This window comes from Mesoplodon densirostris, chromosome 7 (genome assembly GCF_025265405.1).
Source record: "Mesoplodon densirostris isolate mMesDen1 chromosome 7, mMesDen1 primary haplotype, whole genome shotgun sequence".
NCBI lineage: Eukaryota > Metazoa > Chordata > Mammalia > Artiodactyla > Ziphiidae > Mesoplodon > Mesoplodon densirostris.
This window is the reverse complement of record NC_082667.1, coordinates 100,063,895-100,084,242: the sequence shown is the minus strand read 5'-3', so window position 1 is coordinate 100,084,242 and position 20,348 is coordinate 100,063,895. Positions and strand designations below refer to the sequence as shown.

Below are 20,348 nucleotides of genomic sequence, written 5' to 3'. Positions count from 1 at the left end.
TCCACCTAAAAACTATTAGAACTAATAAACTCAGCAAAGTTACAGGATACAAGAGCAACATACCGAAATCTGTTGCATTATATACACTAACAATGAAAGATCAGAAAGAGAAAGTAAAAAAAAAAAAAAAAATCCCACTAAAAATTGCAGCAAAAAGAATAAAATAGCTAGGAATAAACTTAACCAAGGAGCTGACCAACTTATAGTCTGAGAACTATAAAACATTAATGAAGGAAACGAAGATGATACAAAGAAGTGGAACAATATCCCATGCTCTTGGATTAGAAGAATTAATGTTGTTAAAATGACCATACTACCCAAAGCAATCTACAGATTTAACATAATCCCTATCAAAATACCTATGATATTTTCACAGAATTAGAACAAATGATTCTAAAATTCATGTGGAACCAAAAAAGACCCCAAATTTCCAAGGCAATCTTGAGAAATAAAGAACAGACCTGGAGATATCACCCTCCCAGGCTTCAGATTATACTACAAAGCTACAGTAGTCAAAACAGCATACTACTAGCATAAAAACGGACACATAGATCAACTGAATAGAATAGAGAGCCCAGAAATAAACCCACACTATGACAGTCAATTAATCTATGACAAAGGAGGTAAGAATATACAATGGAGAAAAGACAGACTCTTTAACAAGTTGGTGTTGAAAACACATGTAAAACAATGACATTAGAACATTTCCTCATACCATATACAAAAATAAACTCCAAAAATGAATTAAAGACCTAAATGTGAGGCTGGAAACCATAAAACTCCTAGAGGAAAACATATGCAGATCACTGACATATATCGAGCAATATTTTTCTGTATCTGTTCCCTAAGACCAAAGAAATAAAAGCAAAAATAAACAAATGGGGCCTAATAAAACTTAAAATTTTTTGTACAGCAAAGGAAACCATCAACAAAATGAAAATACGACCTACGGAATTAGAAGGAAATATTTGCAAATTATATGACCATCAAGGGTTAATATCTAAAATATATAGACAGCTCATACATCCCAGTATCTAAAAAACAAAGAGCCCAATGAAAAAATGGGCAGAAAACCTGAAAAGACATTTTTTCTGAGAAGACATACAGATGGCCAATGGGACATGAAAAGGTGCTCAACCTCACTACTTATTAGAGAAATGCAAATCAAAACGACAGCAAGGGGCTTCCCTGGTGGCGCAGTGGTTGAAAGTCCGCTTGCCGATGCAGGGGACATGGGTTCGTGCCCCAGTCCGAGAAGATCCCACATGCCGCGGAGCGGCTAGGCCTGTGAGCCATGGCCGCTGAGCCTGCGTGTCAGAGCAAAAAAAAAAAAAAAAAAAAAAGAATGACAGCAAGATATCACCTCAAACCTATCAGAATGGCTATCATCAAAAAGTCTACAAATAACAAATGTTGGAGAGGATGTGGGGAAAAGGGAACCATTGTAAACCATTGGTGGTAATGTAAATTGGTGCAACCACTATGGAAAATAGTCTGGAGGTTGCTCAGAAAACTAAAAATAGAATTATCATATGATCCACAATTCCACTCTTGGGTATATAAAACTGAAAACACTAATTTGAACAGATACATGCACCCCAATGTTCATAGCAACACAATTTACAATAGCTAAGATATGGAAGCAGCTCAAGTGCTCATGAATAGAAGAATGGATAAAGAAGATATATACAGTGGAATATTACTCAGCGATTTAAAGATAAAATAAAATTCTGCCATTTGCAGCAATGTGGATGGACCTAGAGAATATTATGCTTAGTGAAATAAGTCAGACAAAGAAAGACAAATACTATATATCTCTTATATGTGGAGTCTAAAAAATACTACAAACAAATGTATATGCAAATGAAAATAGACTCACACAGAAGGAAAAGAAACTAGTGGTTACCAAATGGGAGAGGGAAAGGGGAGGGGCAAATTAGGGGTACAGGATTAAAAGATACAAACTACTATGTATAAAATAGATAAGCAGCAAGGATATATTTTATAGCACAGGGAATTATAGCCATTATCTTATAATAACTTTTAATGGTGTATAATTGTAAAAATACTGAATCACTATGCTGTACACCTAAAACCAATATAATACTGTAAATCAACTATACTTCAATTAAAAAAAATCTCAATCTGTTTAACCTACTTTAAAAGGTAGTTTATGGTCAGGAGAAATTCTAGAGAAAAATAAACATAAAAATTAAAATTAAATATCTCATTTATAATTATAAGACCAAAGAAAACTCCAGATAATTTTGATTGAAGTTATTGTACATCTATGTTTTATAGTCCTCATTTATAGAAAAAGTCCTAGTGTCATTTTGTCCACCACTAAAATATTGTTCAGTATTTGAAATTCTCTAATAGAATATTATGATCTGAACAGAGAAAGAATGCTCACGTTTTCCCAAATTAAATTAATTTTAAGTTGAAATCAAATAATGTATTCTTAACAACTGGATGAAATTTCTCTCTCAACAGAATCATCATGGATTGGTAAGATTAATAAATATATTTTAAACTTTTCAATCACCATGTCAGAAAAATAATGGGCACCTCTAGAAAAGATAAAGGAGCATTTTGGAAACTGATTTGACCACAGGAAATCAGAGGTTAATTCTTCCTTTAGTCTTTTAAAATTATCTCCTGATATTTGTTTTGCAGCTTCTAATTAATAAGGCAAGTGTGATGATATTTCTGGGGATTGAAAAAGAAATGTGTTGTTGTTATTATGCTTTTCCTAAGTTCTAACCTTGAGAACAAAAGTGAAGATGAATAGCATGCCATTACTGTATCGTAGGGATGATGTATTTCAAATGCTGGACTCCTTACACAATGTTCTTTGAAACATTGCTACTAAGGAAAAAAATTTTTAAAGGAACTCATATTATTTATTGATTCTCAAATCCGTTGCTGTTTCAGGTTTTGCCTAAGCTAACCAGTCCATTTTATTTTGGAAGCCACTGACACAACAAAGTGCTGTAACAAGTGAACATAAAGTATATTAATAGACAGAGGTAATAATAACTTGATTCCAAACTTTAGTGAATTTGAAAAAGAGACTAGGAGTTTTAAAACAATGATAGCCTATAAATAAAAAAGCAGATTCAAACAAAGCTCCTACAGGATTTGTGACAAATGGTCTTCTAGTCATTATTAAGAAGACAAACCCAAGTCATATTTTGTGAAGATGTTAGGTAGAGTTGATATTTCTCTAAAATTATTCAACCTACTGATTTCCAGTACTAAGTTCCATAAGGCAAGAAGAGAGGAGAATGGATAGGAGGAATGTGACAAGGGGAAAGGAACAATAATAATAATAATAATAATAGTGGTAGAAGTAACAATAATGAGCATTTATTCAACACTTAACCCTGAAGCCAAAGATATAATAAGAATTTTACATGGATTATGTCATTTAATCTTCATAAATAACTTTCCGAGGTAGGCAGCCTAATTTGTCAGAGAATTATTCTAACTTAGTCTTGATAATAGGATGAGCTTTTCATGGTTGAAAAATCAGATTCCCCTTTGCCTCTCTTTGAAAATGCATCAGATGCCTCTCAGTGATATTTTTGCTTCCGGTAACAAACACTTATGTCTTTATAACTCATTACTGCAGAATCGAGATGTAAATTCTTTGAAACTAGGATGATGGCTACCTCACCAAATTACTTAAAAGAGTGTTCTACCTCTAGTTATATAGTTAACACTAACTGACAACACAAAATGACAAAGATCATGGTTTAGCAAAAGCATTACAGTTCACTCTGCAAATGATTTACCATCATTCAGCTGTATGATTAGCTCTTGTTTTTGTTGTTTTTCTTTTTGATGGCAGGGGTGGTAGTCCATTGGTATTAAGTGCAGAGCTAAAATAGTTAAATTATAATGAAAGCCTTCACTGTAGACTAAAGAATAAATATCTTACATTATTGAAAATTAGAACTTTCTTATCAAAGTCCAATACAAAATTAGAAACTTCAGATAACAAGGAGTTATTAACAAGACCAGCAATTATGGGAAAAATAATGAATATCAAGGCCAAATTTATCAACAGGATCATAATTTTTAACCCTGATTTTCTTCTTTCTATGTTTTAGGAAACTGTAAATTTGGAATTTGGAATATAATAATTCAAAAATATTACTCATCTGGTTAAGATTCCATGCCATAACTTTATTGATCATAATTTTATTTGGGCTAACTGTAGCCTCCCAAATGTCCCATTCTGGCAAACCCAGGTGAATAAGCAGAAATGCACAGAGAATGAGAGGATTTCCATCCCTATTCTAACTAAAAATCCTGCCTGTTGTTTTATTTTTAAACTGCCACTAACATGTTTAAATTATAATTGCATCTTCTCAATGAGCATAGTTCCTTATTACTGGAACTGGCAGGGGGCCTTGACATCTGAGTCATCATTTCACTGTGTCTATTTCTTACTGTGGTATACAAATTAAATAGACATACAAGATGAAATATGGGGGGGGGGGGAATCTGAAGCAGTAACTTTAAATTGAATTAATTGTCAAATCTACAAAATATATAAAGCAATAAACATTGGTAATAATATATTCTACTTCAGGCACATTTTCAATAATATTACCTTCAATTCTAAGGCCAAAAATGCTTCAAACACTCCTAGCCAAATATTGTACTTCTATAAATCAAAACCAATAGCTTTAATATTCCCTAAATTTAAAAGATAGAATAATTCCAGTGTCTTCTCTCAAGAAGTGAACATGTTCTAAAGAAATGCCTCTTTTTCAACACTAAAATTTAATTAGAAGAGAAGTCTTGAGATACTCACTTGATACATTATTCTGCATATTAAGAAAATAATAGGATGTAAACCAGATGTTCCTAGATTATGAAATTTAGAACATAACATATTCAAAATGTAGCTAGCTTTTTACCTATATTTATGCAATATTTAAGAATAAGGCAAGCAATCCCCACAATGTTGAAATCAGTCTTACTATTTCTCTCATAGTTTGACTTCAAACAGTGGAAATAGTCATGGGTTTACGGTATACAGTTTTTAGTGAGTTTTATCATTTTTGTAATTACTATGGCTAGTATTAATAAATGTCTTCTTTTTATATGATGAAATAAATTAATGAAAGAGGGAGACACTATGCAAAATGGCTGGGAATAAGGCCAAATCTTTTTACATATATCCAGGGACCAGTAATTTTCTAAATGACACTCTAGGTTCTCTTGCCTAAATAATGACAAGTACTGCCATCATGTAATTTACTAAAATAATTATGTAATCTCCTAGTTTCCATCATCCATATCAAGTCCATAGCCACTTACCTTGTCTTTATTCTCAGTGCCAGAAGCCTCAGGCTTGGTCCTAATCACAAATGGTGTGGACAGTCGCAGCAGAACCCTTTCAAAGGTGGCATTAACCTTTGGAGAAACAATCTCGAAGCAGTCCTCAAACCTGAGCACTTTGTGAGTGTCACATCGGAGTTGCTTCCTTAGGCCTTCCCCCAGCTGAAGGACTGTCATGTGGGGGTCAAACATCAAATGGAAAGGGAAGGCTCTGCAGAAGGTGTTGATGCTAATTCTGAGGTCCGCAGGAACTTGGGAGGTTCCCTGTGGAAGGTTCTTCGTGATATTAGTATTTTCACATTGTTTGATAAGGAAAGTAAGATCACTACAATTGCCTGGGTTTGAAACATCAGAGCACAGTTTCTCATTTGCAACCTGGTCCACTTCTACATCCAGCTGATAGATTTTCTTTCCTGCAGCCTTAATCATTCCAAACATTGCAAACCCCACAATGTGGTGAGGGTGGAAGTAGTGGAGTATAAGATTACCTTCAGGGAGCTCTTTGCATAGGAATGATGGTGACTCCAGAGTGGCCTGTTTTGCAAAAGAAGTTCTAAAGTGTTCCAACAAAGCATCAAAGCCATTAAAAAAGTCCTGCAACGTGCCACCTACAGCTCGAAGGACTCTCTCATTCTCATCAAAGCATATATTAAAGAACTCCTCACCAAATCTTTCTTGAATTTCCTCAAACTTCAAACCTAGAGGTAAATGGAAGCAAATGTTAATAAAGTATAATACAAATAATTGAATTCACAGCTTTTTTAATGCTTACCAGAAGAGGCAGCTAGTGAGAGAAGCAAGATAGGTATTTCCCTTGGGTACACAGGTATTTCCCTTGGGTACACAAGTTTCCCAAATAGGTTAAGTCATTCATTTTGAGTTAAAGAAAGTAAATTTCAGTTCATTTTCTGGATGCTTCTAAGATGTTAATGAGCATAAACTTTTTTGTTGTTGTTTTTAAATAGACTTTATTAGTGCAATTTTAGATTCATAGCAAAACTGAGCAGAATATAAAGATATTTTCCATGTACCCCCTACCCCCCCACACACACACACAACACTCTCCCCTGGCAACTATTGATATTGTGCACTACAGTGGTACATTTGTTACAATCAATGATCCTACACTGACATAACATTATCACCCAAAGTTCATAGTTTACATTAGGGTTCACTCTTGGTGTTGTATATACTTGAGTTTTGACAAATGTATAGTAACATGTGCCCACCATTATAGTATCATACAGAGTAGTTTTGCTGCACTAAAAATCCTCTGTGTGCCACCTATTCATTCCTCCCTCCCCTCAAACCCTGGAGCATGAAGTTTTTAATGCTGCTAACTAGCTGTTCTCTTTTCTTTTCAATACTATACTCCGTTTGCTGTAATTATCATGAATAATATATTTTCCTTAACAATTTCCCTCATCGTTAAAGAATTTTAAGAGGCTATTATAAAGTTGTTTATTATGTCCATTCAATATTACTATTTTACTTATCACAATTCACTTGTAGTAGGAAATATAACCAGAGAGGGAATCTATGGTACATGAGCAGAGAAAGGCATCAGGTTATCTTGCATAAACAGAAGTGCTTAAATTAGTAATCTCCGAGAAAATCATGCAGGTCAGCTAGACCCCAGGAAGTGAGAGACAAAACAAGGAATTAAAACTGTGGAATGATTTGCATTCATTCTTTCACTCACAAAAATGAGAGCAGACAAAACTAGAGTAGGAATCTGACCAGACAGAGTTAAAAGTCTTTAAGTTTTCTCGGTTCATACTTATTCCCAGATGCTATGGCAAAAGGAAAGCTACCTTATAATAATGGTTATAATAAATAAATAAATAAATAAATAAATAAATAAATAAATAAACAAACAAACACACACAATGCATTATATAGTAATTAGAAGCAGAATCACACATAATGTAGTTAGATCTACCCTTGAGGAAGAGTACAGCACAGATAAAAGAGTTGAGTCTATATCCTAAAGAAAGCTTCTATGTAGAGTCACCCTAGTGCTTCTCCTCTGACTTTGGCTGAAATCAGTACATGTAGTTTACATATTCATATTTTATTTCATTATCTATCTCACCTTATAAGGAGGTCCTGAAAATCAGAAAGGAAAAGACAGGTCACTTTGTTAGTGTCCTGTTAGAATGCAAAGTAGTCTAGGCTGTCTATGGCTTAGTTTGCTGTTTCTACTTTATTATTCCCTATGAGTTCTCCCCATCCAGAAGTGAGGGGATAAAACAGAGTCAATAATATTGTTTTAATATAGAGTCCAAACACATCAAATATTTTTTGAGAATTTACCATAGAGTCTAAATATTGTGGAAGCCAAGTTAAGAAGTCAGTTTGACAAAGAAGTTCTTAAAATCCATGTGAAATGAGAAGTAGAAAATTTAAGTGAAAATCAGTCCCGTTATTAAGAAGCATTTCACATTAATTTTAGTTTCATTGATCTGATATTCAAGAGAAGCTGAGAAAGTCACCTACTAAGATAAAAACATCACTACTCATCTCACATTGTAATGTTACAAGATTGAACTTCAACATATGTTGCATTCACTAATAATAATGCCAGCCAGAATTGATTATAATAGCAGTTTTCTAACTAGTTCCCTGGTGTGAAAGAGAGAAAACAAGATAGATGATATCCACTGCAATTTGGCTACTGTTGCAACTGCTCCATTAAAACTGCTTTTGTAGTTCATCAACTCTTCCTCCTAAATTGCTCTTCTCTCTTGGATTTTAAACCATTCTCTCCTGGTTTAATTACTAGCTATCTGAAAAGCCCTTCACTAAAACTTCTTCTTATACAAAATCCTTACATCACCATCACTATACTGTAACTAAAATTTTCTAATACATACAAATTAAACTTATGTCCCTTCAATGGCAATATTCTTTGCTGCTATTAATTTTTAATTATGAAATTCTTATTAAAAACTAAGTTCAGAATAAATAAAAATTCCTATAATCTGACTATATTTGCTGAACAACAGAATTCCACGTGCCACTGAAAATATTCCATGGATTGCTTCTATACTTTGAAGAGTTGTGTCTTAAAGGACTTAGGGTCTTTATGCACAGCTGAGAAAAAGAGAATTTCTTCTAACTTGCATTTTTCATAACATTAAAAATGCCCTCACAGTTATTAAGAACACAGATATAATACAGTAAGCTTATGTCTTATTTCCAAATGTCATAATCCCAAAGAATCATCCAGAAAATAACAAGTAAATAAATTCACCAGAGGAAACAAAATTAAAACTACTAGTGAGTACAGCAGTCTATCAACTAGAAATCCTTGCTGCTTTAAAAAGCACTTCTGCACCTAAGATACAATGGTTATTAAGTCTCAAATGATAATGCTAAAGCCTATCAGGGTGCTAAAGTGACTTGTATCAATAAAGAAAAACTAAATTATTTTTAATATTATATGCAAATACTATACATGGCAATTCTATATACACCACAGCATTCAAGTAACTAATAAATATTTTTGGTCTCACAATTGTTAAACTGTGCAAGCTGAGAAAAGAAAAAAATTCTTAGAGCTTGAAAAATTAGAACTAGGGAATGATCACTTCAACTTCTGCAAATATGCTATGAATCAATACCCAAGACTTCCACTTTAAACATCTCAAAAAATTAGAAAGCACAGAGAAAGTAGTTTAGCTCAGTCTCACTCCCAAGGTTCCACTTATAATTGATGCAAACCCCCTACTTCCAGTAAATCACTTGAAACATAGAAACAATGCTCATCTGCTCTTATCACAAGAAGCTTGACATTGGGGTATATAAAAATACATTTCTTAAAGAGGCAAAACTTACAATAAAACTGATTTCATTAGCAGGTAAATTAAGGGAGTTTTAAATTACTATTAATTCATCCCTTCAAAAAAATAAATAGCCTAAATTCTGACATCCTTTAAGTGAAAATGAAATAGTGTGTTCATTCATGACATGAATCTTTTGTCCCTTATCCAACTTCACACTGTGCACCTCTTGAGGGCATATATGTCTGCATACCTATCACTAGCATAATGCCTGGCACATGGAGACTAAGTATTCATTCATAGAAACTAAGCATTCATCTAGAATCAAGCTTTTAAAGCTACAGTTGTGTCACATCAAAGGATACCAAGACAACTAGACACATCCTTTTCTCTCATGGGCCCCCACAGATAATTAAATTACAAATGATTGGGCTATAACAGAGGCATACATGAGCTATGACAGTATGGAAAAAAGAATGGCTGACTTTCTCCTCAGGGAGATAAAGTTTGAAAGATAATTTGAAGAAAAAGTAGGTGTTCAAAAAGCCAACAAGGAAGGAAGGAACACTCTAACAGATGGACAGTAATGAAATATGAATGAAGCAGGGAGGTGAAAGAGCCCAGCAGAGTCAGGGGAGAGCAAGTAGTAAGTGTATAATGGCTGTGGAGCAGGGGTGGTGGGATTAGCTGCTGATTAATCAGCAATGTAGAAGTTGGACCTAAGTGTGACAAGACCAGAGTCAAAGATAGCAGCCAAAGAGATGCTGCACTGTCTCTATAAGGTTATATTCATTGAATTAGGTAGTTCCAGTAAGAATGGAGAAATTAGTGCCAAGCAGTGTGCCAAACATTTTCGTATACTACTTTAACATTTTTAAAATTCCTACCAAGTGGATATTTTTAATTGCACCCATTTTAAAGGTGAGGAATGTTAAGAAATTTGCCCATGTTCACCCAATTGTAGGTAGCAGAGCCAGGTCTCAAAGTAAAGTCTGTCTAATACTAGATCTTGTGTAATAAATATTGTGTGATAATGTGCACAGTATTAAATGAGTAAAACATCTGCATGGGGGAAAAATGCATGTCTTGCCCATTGAAATATCATCAATGCCTAACATTCTGCCTGACATTTATGGGTGCTCAATAAATAATAGCTGGATGTCAGGTGAATTAATGCATCACTGAAGTCAATAGAAAGGAGCTACAAGGAGCAGTTAATGGCTATCAAATGCCACAGAGAGGTCAAGGAAGAAAACTTTAAATTGGATTGGTCAGAACTTCGGGGACCTTTGACAAAGCAATTTCAGTGGGGAGGTGGAGGCAAAAGACTGAGTATAATGGGTTGAGGAGGGTGGGACAAATGAAGAAACAGAATATTAGTTTTCAGCTGTATCAATAATATTATTGGAAGGCTAAAATGACTTATTTTATAAAAATTTTTTTAAAAACATCTGGTCTCCATGCTTTGAAAGGGAAATGTTCATTGAGAACTGAGTGAATAGAGAAAGGTATGACACGAAAGGTAGAGCACTGACTGGGGTCCTGGATCCTCTGGGGGAAGATTTATAAATAAAAGAGGGAAATTTGTGTCTTTCTAAGTCCAGAGACCATCCTTATCACCCAGCAAATATATCAGTCTCCACTAACATGGGAAAATACCAAAGCAGAAGGTATTTCTTCAAGTTGCTTAAACTTCAACCAAGGAGCTGAATACCTACCAACTTATTACTTCTGTGAATTGTGGACCTCCATAATTACTTTTTGATTAATTACTTAGGTTTCCTCAACCTAATATCTAAGTAGTATAACTCAATCACAACAGTATCTCAAGTCCAAAATATTTCAACATTTTAAGTAAATAATTAATCCTTTTAGACAAACAATTATTTTTCCAGCTTTATTGAGATATAACATGGTATAAGTTTAAGGTACACAATGTGTCAATTTGATACACTTAAATATTGCAAAATGACTAGCACCGTACCATTAGTTTACACCTCCATCACTTCACATAATTGCCATTTCTTTTTTTGTGGTGAGAACACTCAAAATCTGCTCTTAACTTTCAAAGTATAATGCACAATTGTTAACTATAATCACAAGACAGTGCATTAGATCTCCAGAAATTAGTAATCTTCTAACTGGAAGTTAGAACATTTCCCTATTTCCCCCAGCCCCAGGTAACCACCATTCTACTCTCTATGAGTTTGGCTTTTTCAGATTCCACATATAAGTGACAGCATACAGTATTTGTCAAGAAAAAATTATTTTATCTAGCAAGACAATAAGATGTTTCTCAACTATGTTTGAAACCCAGATGACACTTTTATAAGAATATAATTCTAGTGCCATGCCAATCTACAAATAAATAAAGTCAGTCTCTGCATCCAGAGATTTAAGGGTAAATATTACATATGTCTAAATAATAACAAAGAAGAAAGGCTGCAAAGAAATCCCACTGCCCAAATGGTTTTATTTTTTCCAGTACGGGGGCCTCTCACTGTTGTGGTCTCTCCCGTTGCGGAGCACAGGCCAAATCGTAATTTTAAGGGAAACTGTTTTGAATCTGAGCTATCAATATAGTCTCATTTGCATCTTCGTGAGGTGAGACAAAACGTTTGTAGTGAAAGTACTTTAGTTAAATAAGTAAAACTTTTGGTATAATAGTAAAAAGAAAGAGTCTTATCAATTTTGCTCTTAATCTATGAAGGGTTAAACTGCAACTTTCTACCATTTTAGAGGCATTTAATTCTCCTCCTTTTATTGCATATGTGGTATCCTGTCCCTCTCCAAAAAAGAACACAGAATAAGTCATATATTTATTTTTAAGTGTAGGTGAACTAAATTAAATTTTCCTTAATATTTTAAAATTTTTATTATATAATTAAAAATAGCAGGACACATATTCAGATTTTAAAAACAGGGTTTTAACATCTTTGAGCTAACAAAGAATTTGCTAAGCATAGCATTAGAGGAAACCCTCTAACATATTTAAGATTAATTCTTGAATACCCAAAGGAATATTTATTATTATAAGTGTAGTAAGTGCTTCAGGCACAAAAATATTTGTGATGGTTAAGTTTACAGTTTGTAATTTTGAGACTATGCTAAGGTATGCTTTAAAATATACACAGGATAAAAAATAAATTAAATAAAATAATACAGTAAACATAGGGCAAAAATTTTAAGTTACAATCATGGCATAATGGAGATGATGCCAAATCCTGAGTACTAGGAGTACTTTTTCACCCAAAAACTATATCTAAAAAACAGAGCATCATAAAAGTACACTCCAACAGTATCAGTTAGTACTCCTTGCTTTCAAATAGCAAAGAACATCTTTGTGCCTTTCTTGTAAAATACCAGATATCCCCTTGTATTATAAATATTTGGCTATGATCCTTCTGTTGACCATAAACAGATTTAGTAGGACAACTCATGAAATGTATGATCTCTAGAAACAGTGTGATCTAGAAAGAGAAAAAGAAACCAATGGAGGAAGGACTATAACTAAAACAATAATAGAATTTTCCCTGAACTGTAGAAAAGCTTGAATCAACTGATAGAAAAGGCACAAGCTCCAGTCAAGACTGGTAAGAAAACACACACACACATACACACACGCAAAAACCTAAGCACATCTGGTTATTCCTGAAATACAAGAGATAAAATCTTTTAAGTTGCAGGAAAGAACAAGTAATTTTCAAAAAACTTTAAAAAAATGTTCTTCTTATTTGCAATTCTGTAAACTAGATGATGGTGGAATAATATATGTGGAATACTGAGATAATTTAAATCTAAGAATTCATTACCCAGGCAAGATATCTGGCAGATTCAGAAACAATATGACTCAGTGAAACACCTGAGGAAAATAATTGAGAAAACACTTTAACTAAACAACAAATGATACAGAGGAGTCCTGGTAAGAGAAAATGGGGAAAGTAAAAACATCAAGGAGCAATGAACCTTGCAAAACACACACACACAGGTGTGTGTGTGTGTGTGTGTGTGTATGTGTCAATGACAGATTTTTTTGCAAATTTGTAATATAAATGTAAATAAAAATTACTGAAATAGAGAGAAAGGGAAACTATTGACACCTGCAAGGTAAATTTTATTGATAATCTGGAACTAAACAATCTCAGCAAAACCCAAGATTTAGGAGGCTAGGGAGAAACAGTGGGGAGGGGGAAAGGAGAAAATGTTCTAACAGCACTTTAAAGGTCTCTTCCAAGTGGGATATGATAATTAGAGAAAAAATACATTCTTAGTAAGGAAATAAGTGATACTTTGTTTTAAAATAATGAAAAAACACATGGACCTAATTTTAGTAACAAGAAAGGGAAGCTAAGCAATAATGAAATGGGAAAGTGGAAGAGAACTTTCAAACTACAAAGGTTAAAAAATTTTATATTCAACATGATCAAAATAACAAAAATAAGAAAAAGAGAAAACAATGTAAAATGAATAATTATCATAAAGCAAGATGGAAGAAAGAAAATCAGTAAATTATGCATTTCATTAAGTGTAAACAAATAAATACCATCAAATGTCAGAAATTCTCACCCCATATATAAGAATTGCATATCTAAAAAACAACTTATAAAAGGTGATTTTTTAAAAAAAAGTTTGAAAATAAATGTTAGGAAAAAATTTCTAAGAAACTACAAGAAGAAAAAAAGCAAGGAAGGAGTAGTATTAATATCAAATAAGGTGGAATTAAGGTTAAAAGTGCTAATCAGGATAGAGAGACATTATATTTTAAAAAATCACAATTTACAAAGAAGACCTAAGAGACATGAACCTGCAACATTGTAGCTAAATATATAAAGTATTAGGAATTAGAAATTGATGGCTAATGAGTAAGGGATTTCTTTATGGAGTGATAAAAAATGTTCTAAAATTGATCATAGTGATAGTTGCACAACTTTACCAACATTCTAAAAACATTGAGGTATGCACTTTAAATGGGTAAATTGTATGGTATGTGAATTATGTTTCCATATACCTGTTACACATCTTAAAAGCTAATAAAAATCTAATTTTACTCTAATGAAAAAACTTTAGACAATTATAGAGGAAATTATAGTAGGATTATAATGGGAATCTTTAATATATCTCTCTCAGAATCAGATGGATCTGAAAGACAAAAAAAAACAAAGTCATAGAGAAATTAAATAAAAATAAATACAACAAAACAATCAACAAAAGAAAAATATAATAAAAATAAAATGTCATTAGTAAATATTAATGTGCTTTTTTCAGAATCAAAATATCAAACATTAAAAAAGTAGTCATAAATTAAATAAATCTCAACAACAATAAAAATTAAAAATTCAGAGGAAAAATGAAATTAAAATAAATAAAATTTAATAACAAAGGCAATAAATGTACACATGTGTGTATGTATATACACATGCATGCATGTTTATAGTATATGAAGATATTACAAAAATTGCTCAAGTACTTAGCCACAAAATTTCCATAATATGTTTTTAAGGAAAGATTTTGCAGATCACATTTTCTAATAATAATACAAATAATAATAACGGTACAGCTACATGTAAAAGAATGAAATTAGAACACTCCCTAACACCATACACAAAAATAAACTCAAAATGGATTAAAGACCTAAATGTAAAGCCAGACACTATAAAACTCTTAGAGGAAAACATAGGAAGAACACTCTATGACATAAATCACAGCAAGATCCTTTTTGACTCACCTTCTAGAGAAATGGAAATAAAAACAAAAATAAACAAATGGGACCTAATGAAACTTAAAAGGTTTTGCACAACAAAGGAAACCATAAACAAGATGAAAAGACAACCCTCAGAATGGGAGAAAATATTTGCAAATGAAGCCACTGACAAAGGATTAGTCTCCAAAATTTATAAGCAGCTGATGCAGCTCAATATCAAAAAAAACCAACCCAGTCCAAAAATAGGCAGAAGACCTAAATAGACATTTCTCCAAAGAAGATATACAGATATCCAACAAACACATGAACGATTGCTCAACATCATTAATCATTAGAGAAATGCAAATCAAAACCACAATTAGGTATCACCTCACACCAGTCAGAATGGCCATCATCAAAAGATCTACAAACAATAAATGCTGGAGAGAATGTGGAGAAAAGGGAACCCTCTTGCACTGTTGGTGGGAATGTAAATTGATACAGCCACTATGTAGAACAATATGGAGGTTCCTTAAAAAACTAAAAATAAAACTACCATATGACCCAGCAATCCCACTACTGGGCATATACTCTGAGAAAACTATAATTCCAAAAGAGTCATGTACGACAATGTTCACTGCAGCTCTATTTACAATAGCCAGGACATGGAAGCAATCTAAATGTCCATTGGCAGATGAATGGATAAAGAAGATGTGGCACATATGTACAATGGAATATTACTCAGTCATAAAAATAAATGAAATCGAGTTATTTGTAGTGAGGTGGATGAACCTAGAGTCTGTCATACAGAGTGAAGTAAGTCAGAAAGAGAAAAACAAATACCGTATGCTAACACATATATATGGAGTCTAAAAAAAAAAAAAGGGGTTCTGAAGGACCTAGGGGCAGGACAGGAATAAAGACGCAGGTGTAGAGAATGGACTTGAGGACACGGGGGAGGGAGAAGGGTAAGCTGAGATGAAGTGAGAGAGTGGCATGGACTTATATATACTACCAAATGTCAAATAGATAGCTAGTAGAAAGCAGCCACATAGCACAGGGAGATCAGCTCAGTGCTTTGTGACCACCTAAAGGGGTGGGATAGGGAGGGTGGGAGGGAGACACAACAGGGAGGAGATATGGGGTTATATGTATATGGATAGCTGATTCACTTTTTTATAAAGCAAAAACTAACACACCATTGTAAAGCAATTATACTCCAATAAAGATGTTAAAAAATAATAATAATAAACACATATGTGAGAAAAAGGTAACCAAAAATTTTATCCATTTAGAAGTTAAACAGTACCCTTCCTTGTATTAAAAAGAAAACATTGAAATTATAACTTCTAGAAATCAATGAAAAGGAAACTAATTCATTCAAAATCTTATGAGGCACAAGAAAAAACTGTATTCAAACGAAAATATATGTCATAAATACTTTCAGCAACAAAAAATAAGTAAATAAAAACTTTCAATTAAGAAAATTAAGTTAAGTTTAAAATTAAACTATAAAAGCTGAAATTAGTAGATTAGAACTAAATTAGGAGTGCGAAAGAAGACATAGTATATATTAAGGAGAAATAGAGGAATCAAAATAGAACCATACAACGTTCTGCCAACAAATGTGTAAATGTAATATTAATGGATAATTTTTCATGAAAACATAAATGACAAAAAATGATCCAAGAAGAAATGGGTTTTGGATAGCCTTTAAGAAAATTGGTAATTCCAAAGTGATTTAAATATTTCCAGGCCATAGCAAACAATTAAAACTACTCAATTGTTTTTATTAAGCCCACATAACTTTAATGCCAAAACTTGATACAGTATACTAAGACCATTTTCTCTTATGAATATTTGCTAAAATAGTAGCAAATGGAGTCTAGCAATTTATAAAAAAGTAATACTTCATGACCAAGTACTGTTCATGTCAGAAAAGAAAAAGTAGTTCAATAGTAGAAAATCTATCTGCGTAAACTATGACGTTTATAAAATTAAATGAGAAAATAATATTGTTTTATCAGTAGATTCTGAAAAGTCTGAAATTGAACAGCTTTAGTAAAAATTTTGAGCAAAACAGGGATATAGAGAAGCTGCTCAAACATAATAAATTCTGCTCTTCAAAAACCAGAAGCAAAGCTTATTCTAAATGGTAAAATACTAAGAACATTTCAACTAAAATCAGAAATTAGGCAAATAAGCTTGTTATCACCATTGTTATTCAATATTATCTTGGAGGTTCTAGCAGATGCTATGAGATATAAGGAACAATAAAATTATCTCTTTTTGCTAATGAAGATTGTACACTTAGAAGACCTACAAAGTCTTTTAATTTCAAGGCTCTTTCTTGCCATTTTTTTGGTGCACAAATCACAACATTATTTTATAGAAAAAAATACCTACTAGAATTAATAAGAAAACATTGTAAATAACTGAATATAAAATAAACATAGAAAGAATCAATAGCTTTTCTCTATATTAGCAGTGAGGATCAAGAAGTAGAAATGGGGAAATATTCTATTCAAAGTAGCAATGAAAATTATAAAATCATAGGAATACACTAATAAGAAAGGCATAGAACTTATATTAAGAAAACTATTAAATCTTAACACAGAAAACAGAAACTGAACAAATGGAAAAATGTTCCAAATTTCAAGATGCAAAGACCTTACATTATAAAAATATCAATTCTCCCCAAATTAATGAGTTTAATGCATTTCTAATTATAGTCTCAACATGTTTTCTTATTAATACAGTAATTTTAAGATTCATATGGGAGAATAAATTCTTAGAATAGCCCCAAAATTCATGAATAAGAAGACTACTGAGTAAGAACCAGATATTGGAATAAATGAAATACACTGTATTTAAAATTTTTATTTCTATAGAAACAAATGAAGAGGTTATTAGGTCAGAATAGAGAATTCAGAATCAAATCTGTGTATATAATTTTTAATGTACCACAAAATAGTATTTTAATTCAATGGGGAAAGAATGGTTTATTTAATACATGGCACTAGCCATCTGGAAAACAATAAAATTAAATCCCATCTCACAACACACACACAAAAAAAATCAAATTCAAGGACAATTAAAAGTTTATAATGTAAAAGACAAAACAATAAATATTTTAGAAGAAAATCTAGGGGACTTTATGTATGCCTTAACCAAAACTGGCAAACAAACATACAAAAAGACATAAAGACATATTTGATTTTGTATGATAAAAAGCTAAGTTAAAACTGTCAGCATAATATACAGAATACAATTTTATTTTAGTAAAAATATAAGTATGCATGTGTGCATGTTCATGTGTGTGAGTGTGTGAGTGTGTGTGTGGTGCTTCTCCCCTGACATTCTGCTAGCCTCTCTATCTTAAATACAACTAATTTGTTTCAGACCACCACTATCAACCATCTAGAATTATTTCAACAGCTTCCTAATTACTCTGCTTTCTAATCTCTCTGCAATCCATTCAATATGCGTCTTTTCAATATCATAAATCTTATCATATAATTCCTCTACTTAAAGCCCTCCAATGTTTATCCTTTGCCCTCAGAATAAAGTCCAAACTCAGCAGGGCTTGATCCAGCCCTTACTTACAGACCCAACCTCATCTCTCCCAATTTCCTCACTTCACATCTCTGTATAAGCCAATATGACCTACTTGAAGTTTCCTGAACATGCTCAATAATGTCTCTCTGACAGGTTTCTGTCCATGCTACTTTGGTGCTTCATTTTGTTCTGTTTTGTGTTTTAATAGAATTCCATTCTCCTGCCTACCCCACTTAGGTAGTTATGTGCTTACACTCATCTTGCAGATCCTTACACCTAAATTCCTCCAGAATACTTTCCTTGACACTCAAAGACTAAGATGGATGCTTCTACTTCTTCAGTTTCCAAAGCACTTTGTGAATACCCTCATTCTAGCATTTATCACACAACAGTTGCTGGCTTGTCCACCCCCTCAATCAGACTTAATCTCTTTGAAAACAAAGGTTATATCCTCTTCACCATTCATTCAACTATTATTTTTTAAAAATGAGAATACCAGCTCTGTATCAGTCTCAGTGCTGAGCACTAGGGAAACTATCATGATCAGAATAGATGTGGGTCTTACCCTTATTGAGCTATGTGAAAGATAGTCTAATCCAGTAGTTGTACACATAATCCAACAACTGTACATAGAAACCACATGATGATAGGTGTTAGAATGATAAGTTGCAGAATGATATGAGAGCATATAACAGGGACCTAATGTAATCTACTGGGTCAAAGAAAGCTTCCTTTAAAAAGTGACACATATGAAAGATAAGTAAAAGTCAACTAGGCAGCCAAGAAGGAGGAAAGAAAGGCCATTCCACACCAAAGGAACATGTATGCAAAAGTCCTGGAAGATAAACTAAAATGAAGCTTTTGAGAATCTAAATGAAGACCACTATTGTAATCCTAATCCCTGGCACAGTGCCTGTTTGTAGTAAATTTTTTGAATGGATAGATAAAAAATCAATCAATTAATGAATGAACAAATAAATACAGCTGTGTATGACTGACCACATGTCTGTATAATATATATATATCATATACAATGTATATATTATATAATACTTGCACTGGATATATCAATAGATGCTTGTATGGGTGCATATGTATAGTTTTTCCATTGCTGTTTTTCACGCCCTTCAATATTCACTGGCAGGTCTTTTTACACAGGTGGGCTAGTTATGCTAAAAGACTAATTTAGTAGGTGTGAATGCTTGCTATTTGACAAATTCTTGTTCCTTTGCCAACAAATAGCCACAGGTGAGAACTAAGAAATGGACAGACTCAAGGCAGCACAGGTATAATCAGGCAGCTTTATCAGGGCTCTGTGCTATGCCTGCTATCAGAAGCTGCCCACCTGTCAGGTGACTAAGGGCTCATCACATTTCCCAGTCTTCCTTCCCCAGCACCCTGACATGTTGCTGTGTAAGACACTAAGCCTAGAGCCCCACAGCAGTGTGGTACATTCAAAGAACACACAAAGATGAGCTAATTAAAAAGAGGAACCGCAGGAGCACCTGCCTCAGCCTTGTACTCACTTGGCCCCTGCTTCTGAAATGCAATCTGCCACATTGTGAAAATGTGTCAATGTCTCACAGGCTTCGGAATCTCCCTACAGAGATGTACTCGCATCATGTCTAATGCCTGCACTTTTTAGCAGTCTTTTACATGTTGGGTAAGAATTTAAGGAAGAGAATTACTATGCAAATGCATGGATTCCTGTTTCTGCTGATGATAACTGGCCCAGTTTAAATTGGAGGCCACAAAAGTGGCAGAAGAAGAGCATAATTTCCAGAAGGAAGGCTCCTCAGAGGGTTTACTCAGAGCTGTTAATCACTGCTAATGCCTCTTTAATTGTTATGCTTTTTACAATCACTAAATTGTGATCCACCCTCCTCAACTGCTCCAACCCAGTTTTGGAAGCTATGCCTCTATCCAATTTGTACAGAGAGGATTAACTTTTGAAATAGAAGTTGTGTTGT

The 20,348-nt window shown here is 33.2% G+C and overlaps 1 protein-coding gene across 1 annotated transcript in view; it reads right to left on the bottom strand.

Annotated features, from left to right (window-relative positions):
- Positions 1 to 20,348, bottom strand: part of GUCY1A2 (guanylate cyclase 1 soluble subunit alpha 2) — a 417,832-nt gene that overhangs the window by 329,798 nt on the left and 67,686 nt on the right. The window contains exon 4 of the mRNA XM_060104638.1: positions 5,335 to 6,053. Coding sequence (XP_059960621.1) covers positions 5,335 to 6,053 — 719 coding nt within the window. The remainder of the gene's footprint in view (positions 1 to 5,334; positions 6,054 to 20,348) is intronic.